Raw genomic sequence first — 7629 nt, 5'->3', positions numbered from 1 at the left:
CAGAGTGCTGGGGTCACAGGTGAGAGCCCCCCAGAGTGCTGGGGTCACAGGTGAGAGCCTCCCTGAGTGCTGGGGTCACAGGTGAGAGCCCCCTAGAGTACTGGGGTCATAGGTGAGAGCCTCCCAGAGTGCTGGGGTCATAGGTGAGAGCCTCCCAGAGTGCTGGGGTCACAGGTGAGAGCCTCCCAGAGTGCTGGGGTCACAGGTGTGAGCCCCCTAGAGTGCTGGGGTCATAGGTGTGAGCCTCCATACTGGGCAGCAGCATCCATCTTAAGTGACTGCCTCAATTATTATTTTTTTTTTTTGCAATTTTTGGCCGGGGTTGGGTTTGAACCCACCACCTCCGGCATATGTTGCCGGTGCCCTACTCCTTTGAGCCTTAGGCACCACCTATGCTGCAATTATTTTTAAGAACACCCAGTTCCTTAGCCTACTTAAACAAAAAATGGAATTTGACAATTTAGAAATTGTTAATGCCTAAATTCCCATTTTGTGAAGAAGTTTTTGAATCAAAGTTCATTGATTTAAATTTAGAATAAAGATTTCAAGTTTAGAATAACCACTCCCCGTTCTCTAAATTGAAGTATATTCCTGTATCTTTTTATACAGAACCATTTTTTGTCTTTGAAAGACAACAGCGTGACAATCTTTAAACACATTCGTATCCGTTATTGCCGTTCGGACAGTATTCAGCAAGAAAAAGCGTGTAACACAATTCAGTGAGAATTGTCTATTGTCTCCCCAGAATTTTTGTGAGGCCAAAGGCAAAGTTTACCTGCAACTGGGTCCCCCCCCACCCAGCGAACTTCCGGTCAGATTTTGACTGTTCGTATCATTCTGTTCCTTTAAAGACATGGTTCTACTCATTGGTTTACAAACTTTAGAAGGTTACAACACACTTACTCCAACACTGACTTTTTCATTGGCTATAGTTTCACATCTCATAGTTTAAACGTGTATTGACTGAAGCGGAGCCTGGGATCCGTAAACCACATTTCCCATCACTTTCCTCCTGCTAATCCAGTTTCTTATAAAATGTTAGGAACTTACTCCCGAGCCGGGTCTCATAGGTCACACCAACTGAAGCAGTGCTGGGTGTTGTGGCACACGCCAGTCATCCTCACTGCTTGGGAGGCTGAGGCGGGGGAAACACTGCGTCCAGGAATTTGAGGCCAGCCTGGGCAACACAGCACAGCCAAGTGAGTCGGAGGCTGAGGCAGCAGGATGCAGGCTGCAGGGAGCTGTGACGCTGCCACTGCACTCTGTGCCCCAACAACAAAAAAAGCATCTGAGTGAAGGTTTCCCGACCTACTGGAGGTAAAGCACGACCTGAGGTGGCAGGTGCTTTGAGCCACCTGTGACCCCATCAGTGGAGAACCATTAACATTTAACTCCTGAACCGTCTCACCTGGATTTTAATCAGAAGTCTTCCCTTACAGACATGCTTATTATTGCCGAAGTACTACTAGTATGTCCTAATGATTGTGGTCATTTTATTCAGTGGCACTGTCACTCTGGTTGTTTTCATGGGAATGATATTTGTTAGGTAATTTCATTTCAACACCCTTGAAATCAAAGCTGGGATCCACCTTACATTAATGGAAGTGCTATCTGCAGGAAGAAAACAGTTCACCTGCTTTAGAAATTATGTCTTAAAAAGTTAAGATTTGCTCAGATGTTAAAAGATGATTCAGTTTAATGCCTAAATTTTAATTCCCACTATGTTACTGGCTGCAAATGCTCTATTTTCTTACTAAAAAGTGCTTGAACTCTTTCTGTTTCTGCTAAGTACATTTTCTGTGCCTCATTCTAATGTCAATCGCAAAGGATGTATCCGCGCTGCTGTGTATGTTAAAAGCTTTTGGTAGGAGGGAAAAATCCAAACGTGCCTGTCTTTTGGTCAGCTGGTCATGGCAGGAAAACAACTTAGCCAAATGGTTTTGTTTTGCATAACAAGTTTATTTTTTAAAGGCATATAGATAATAAACAAAGGAAATATTTAGTCAGATCTTAACTTCTATCCTAGAATTTGTTCCATTAAGTTCCATTCTCTAAACACGTTTCGGTCAATAATCATCATCTTCATCAGAGTCCATTACTTTTCTTCTGTTAAACTAGGGGGGAAAATTAAACAAGTGTCATAACATAATAAAGCATAACTCAGACTGTCTTAAGGAGAAAAAGCTCTTCCTGTTTTTGCAAGAGTTTTATTTTGAGTCAGAGTTTCACTCTGTAGAGTTCCCTGGCATCATAACTCACAGCAACCTCAAACTCCTGGGTTGAAGCGATCCTCCCACCTCAGCCTCCCAAGTAGCTGGGACTACAGGCCCCCACCACAGTGCCTGGCTGTGGCTAATTTTTCTATTTTTAGAAAACAGGGATGGGTCTCTCTATGTTGCTCGAGCTGGTCTTGAACTGAGCTCAAGTTGATCCTCCTGCCTTGGCCTCTGAAAGTGCTAGGATTACAGGCAGCTAAAAGGGTAGGAGTCAAGACCTTAAAAATTAGACCACTCTTCATGTTACAAAACACAAACGTCTATGGGCTGAAAGACACTTTAGTAAGGTAGAGAGTCAACAACCGACATTTACAGGGCTAATCTTTTTGTTTACGTGTACGTCTGGGAACACTTACTTTAACTGTGGTTTTCTTCTCTGTTTGCTGGCTTACTTTTTCAAGGATTTCTATTAGACCTTGTTCTGATACCTAGGAGAACCAAAAGCGAAACGATACTTTCTTAAAGAGTTTACTTCAGCCTGAACCATCTTTCCAGGGTGTGGGGGCGTTAACAGACCTTTAAGATCACCTTCATCCCCGTTGGAAGGCAGTGCTAACCACGCACGCCACTGCTATGGTGAGTGTCAGAGACACACCATCTCACTTATGTGTGACAACATCAACTGGCTGTCTCTCCCCCACACAAGTGGCTCTTAACATGAGGGCTGTCGGGGACAGGACTGACTGGGGAAGCTATGGAGGTGACAGAGGGCTTTGGGTTCTGTCGCCAAGGCTAGAGCACAAAGCATGATCACAGGTCCCTGCAGACTTAGCTCCTGGCCTGGAGCAGCCCTCCTGCCACGCCCTCCTAGGCAGCTAGGACTGACAGTGCTCACCACCATGGCTGGCTTTCGAAAGTTTATAAAGAAGGGCTCTTACTATGTTGCCCAGGCTGGTCTCGAACTCTTGGCCTCAAGTGCTCCTCCTATCTCAGCCTCCCAAAGTGCTGGGATTACAGGTATAAGCCACAGCATCTGGCTTGGTCTGGCTCTCAAAAGTTGGGCCTGCCAGAATATATGCCTCATAGCGTTAACATAACATACCTAACAACTTGAGGATTTCAGCACTGTCTCATCTGTGGAATGAGCCTAACTTCTATCTACATTGGTAGTATTTCAGTTGCTATTACTGACAAACTGCTTCCAGCTGAAGAGCAGTTTAAGCAAACTGACTCCAGCAGTCAGTGGGTCACACCGACACAGCGAGGTTCCACGGCAGGGTCAGGGAGGCCAGGGCCGAGCATTTCACGAAAGGCTCTGACCTGTCACATCAGGCACAGCCATCCTCCTCTTCAGACGAACTGGCCCTCTGGAGCCACCTTTTGATCAAGTCAGGAGCACAGTGCACGCTTACCTTCCCGCTCAGTTGTCCGTATCTTGCCATCTGTATAAGGTAATTCTCTACTGCTTTTGTTTTTTCAGGCTTTACAAGTGCTAAGTTACTTACTAAAAGAAAAAACATATGCAAAAAGGTGTCAAAGCTAAATGCCACTTGTAAATATTACACCTTACAACTGTACACTGGCACTGTTTCTCAACCAGTGAAGCAGGGCAGGCGGTGTTGTTACCCCTCCCCAAAACGAGAAAACTGAAGTTCAGCCAGACCATGAGTCAGTCAAGGCCACACAGCAGTAGAGGTACAGTCAATATTAAACTTGCGCCCTCTGACTGTAAGCCCCATGCCTTCTGGTTTTTAAAGTATATGATTGCAATTTACTTATTGTACATACACAGTGGCGGTGCGCTCTGTGGCTGACTCTTCTAAACCCAAGGTGGGCTCAGAGTTGTAACACAGAAGATCAGAGTTCATTCTGATTGGCTCATTTTTTCTTTCTATAGTTTATGAAACCCCAAACATACACTAAAACAGAGAATACACACCATGTGCCCTTAAATCCTCATCACCCACATCAAATACCAGCAACATCTTACGAGTGACTCAGAATTGTTTCTGGTAAATTTTATCTACTCTGCGCTTGGAGAACATCTCTTCAGTAAGACAGAAACAAGCTGGTACTGCTAACAGTGATGTGTTCTCCAGCTTCGTAAACTTAACAATACTTAGAATCGCAAATGTGTTTTAGTAAATATTTAATCTAGAGACAGCAATAACTTCACACGTATCTCCCCATTGGACTAATTCAAGCCAGTTTTATGGAAATAAAGAAAATCAAAGATGCTTACACCTGGCCCGGGCTGACTGATCCAGAACTTGGGCTAGGATACTGTTTCTCATTTCTGCTTCCCTGTAACAAAAACACAGGTCAAGCAAAATTAGATCCAAGCCATTGACATTCCTATGGGAAATACAAGAAAATAACTCTGTGATTCTGTGGCAGAAGCCTGTGCCATAGCAGGTGCTGTGCAGATGACAGCTGCTACGTTAAAGTCAAAAAATCCACTTTTGTCTTCACGGAGCCAGCTCTGTGTTGTATGGGTATAAACTTACCAGGTTGGAAGGTAAGTGTCACAGTTCCATAATTCAGGGTGGAGTTTCAGTTCAACCACCACTACAAACATTTATAAACACCTACTGTGTAACAGGTGCTAGAAATTAGTAGTGGGGTTTCAGGCTGTTACAAGAATCAATAACTACTACATGTAATTTCTTTAGAGATGAAGCTGGGACGGGGTAGGTGGGTGGAGGTGGGGACTATGTTAAAGACACACAGGTCCCATGGCTGAGCTTGAACCAGATTGTGGGTTTCCAGACTCTCAGTTCTATTTTTTTTTTTGGTGGGGGGATGAGGGGGGCGTGAAATTAAAATGTTGCAAATATCTTTGTTTCTTCCTAGCTATCCAAGTAGAGACTAGTTCATGTTCATAGAACAATGGTCCTATATCCCTTTTTTTTTTTGCAGTTTTTGGCTGGGGCTGGGTTTGAACCCACCAGCTCCGGCATACGGGACCGGTGCCCTACCCTTTTGAGCCAAAGGTGCCGCCCCACCTATATCCTTCCTTTATAGGCCAGAAATTTGTTTTGTTTTTTCCAAATGAAATCCTTCAAGGAACTCAATACACAAACAAGAGCAGAGATGTGTTGGCTCCTAAGCGAGGGGGAGCTGGGACTGGCTGTGCCTCTAGTCTGCTCCCAGCTCAGCCCTAGAGTTCATGGAATATAGCTTAAACCTCACTTCCACAGACCATTTTCTTATGGTGCCTGAATACTTCAATGCTGCCAAAAATTACTATTATAGTTCACTGAATCTACAATGTCATCAATTATAGCAAGTACCACAGTTTTATGTATCTCTAAGGATAAAGAAAAACCCTGGATAAGAACTCCAATATCAGACTTCTACTCAAAGCGGGATCTGAAAGAGCAGCACCCCCACTATCAGGTAACAAGAGACAATCCCTCCATGCAGAAAAGGACAGCAAAGGAAAGCAGCCTGCATGCACCCAGCCCTGACCGAGATTCCTCTTGAGTCTGAACCTCAGGCTTTATAGTCTTACAGGGTTACTGTCTGAATTCACACTGCTGGAGATGAGGAAGGGGACAGCCTCAAACAGACTGGCCTTGGATTAGAAATGTGCCCAAGTGATGGCAGAAACAGAAGTAAATCTTCTCTAGAGGAATCCAGAATAAGAACCCATTATAAAATGCAACCCAATTTCTGGGTATGTTAAAATATGAAAAAAAATGCACATTTTAGAATCAATGAGATTCATGCAGTTGTACTTTCTACCCCAGGTGCCTACCATCTTCTCCTGAACCTCTCTGTCTTGCCTGCTTCTACAGACCGGGCAGAGTGCCTGACCCAGAGCAGAGGCTCGGTAAATACTAGCTGAAGGAGTTGGAAGGTAGCATGAGGGGCCAGGTGTACTGGCTCATGCCTACAATCCCAGCACTCTGACAGGCGAAGGCAGGAGGACTGCTTGAGGACAGGAGTTTGAGCCCAGACTGGGCAACACAGCGAGACCCTGTCTCTACCAAAAATTTAAAAATTAGCTGGGTGTGGTGACGCACACCTGTAGTCCTGGATACTTGGAAGACTAAGGCAGGTGGACTACGTGAGCCCAGGAATTTCCTGGGCAAAAGAGTAAGACTCTATCTCTGTTAAAAAAAAAATAAACAAGGTAGCATGAGAGGAGGAAGGGGACATAGGGAATTGTTCAGTAGGTAGAGGGTTTCAGTTTTGCAAAATGAATAAATTCTAGAGTTGTTCCACAATCATATAAAGATGGTGAACACCACTGAACTTAAAAATAGTTGAGATGGTAGACTGTGTGTGTATATATACATATATATACACACACACACACACACATATCTTTCACCACAATTTAAAAGTGATTGCATAATGGAGTAATCAGATACTCATTCAATAAGCCTGCCCTTGGATGAGTTAACTTCAACTATACTAAGTGCTCGGACATATGCTGGGACAGAATAGCAATGGTAGAAGCTAGTATTTGGGTGCTTACTAAGTGTGGGCACTACACTCGTGTAATCCCTGCAAGATATTCCTAACAGACAGTTCTATCACGATGTTCATTTTAAGGTAATCACAGTTCAGCAGAGAAACACCCACCAGTAATTGCAATACGAGGTATGCAATGGGGCTATGTATTTATTCAGCCAGCAAACTAATAACAAAGATACTCTACCGATGATGATTTATGGAACAATCACTGTGCCAGGAAAAACTTTTGACAACTAAAGCAACAACAACAACAACAAAATCCATCCCGCGAGACCAACCCTTCAAAAAGTTGAGGTTTCCAGCCCATACCTGTGCTTTGCCTCGTGCTGTGCCGCATCGCCAGGATCCTGAAAAAATATTTAGGCTTTTAATAGAGTAATTTCACAGAGGGGAGGCGGGGAAGAACTACTCTGTTCCTCAACCTAATCGTCTCCTGCAGCGGTCCAGACCACTTACCGAATAACTAATATCTGGACCTCACGTGGATCAATGAGACAGTTCACTTATCTCAATGTTTCGATGAGCTTCTAAAGTCACAATCTAATGGAATGTTTTAGAATGCAAACGACCTTTGAGAGGGGGTTCCTCGTCTTACGGAACCGTATTTTTCGTCCACAAACAATTTTTAGAAATAGAACGGGCCCGGGCATTAGAGACGCGGGTGAGTCGCCCCGCGCGTCCTCCCAGCCCTGCACAGACGGGGCCAGCGATCGCCGCCCGCTCCGCCCCGGACCGTCGGCCCCTCTGCAGCCCGCTCAACACCCGGGACGCAGCGGGGCCTCCAAAGCCGTCGGCTGTTCGGGTCAAAACAACCGAAATTAAGTAAAAAAGTGAGTTGGGTGAGGCTGGAGCAGTCGGGAGGCGGCCGGCTGCACACGCTAAGGGGCCGGGCGGCGGCGGCTGAGATTCCGCTTGGGGCCGGCGACCC

At 45.0% G+C, this 7629-nt stretch overlaps 1 protein-coding gene across 1 annotated transcript in view; it reads right to left on the bottom strand.

Annotated features, from left to right (window-relative positions):
• Positions 1-1938: 1938 nt before the first annotated feature.
• PDCD5 (programmed cell death 5) overlaps positions 1939-7629 on the bottom strand; it is a 6080-nt gene continuing 389 nt past the window's right edge. Inside the window, exons 2-6 of the mRNA XM_012810533.2 lie at positions 7011-7051; positions 4459-4520; positions 3629-3720; positions 2633-2704; positions 1939-2114 (exon numbers count right to left, since the gene is read on the bottom strand). Of these exons, the coding sequence (XP_012665987.1) occupies positions 2067-2114; positions 2633-2704; positions 3629-3720; positions 4459-4520; positions 7011-7051 (315 nt within the window). The 3' untranslated portion in view covers positions 1939-2066. The remainder of the gene's footprint in view (positions 2115-2632; positions 2705-3628; positions 3721-4458; positions 4521-7010; positions 7052-7629) is intronic.

The sequence above is a fragment of the Otolemur garnettii genome, unplaced genomic scaffold (assembly GCF_000181295.1).
Source record: "Otolemur garnettii isolate 467f Iridium unplaced genomic scaffold, OtoGar3 scaffold00135, whole genome shotgun sequence".
NCBI lineage: Eukaryota > Metazoa > Chordata > Mammalia > Primates > Galagidae > Otolemur > Otolemur garnettii.
This window is presented reverse-complemented; position numbering and strand designations above follow the sequence as displayed.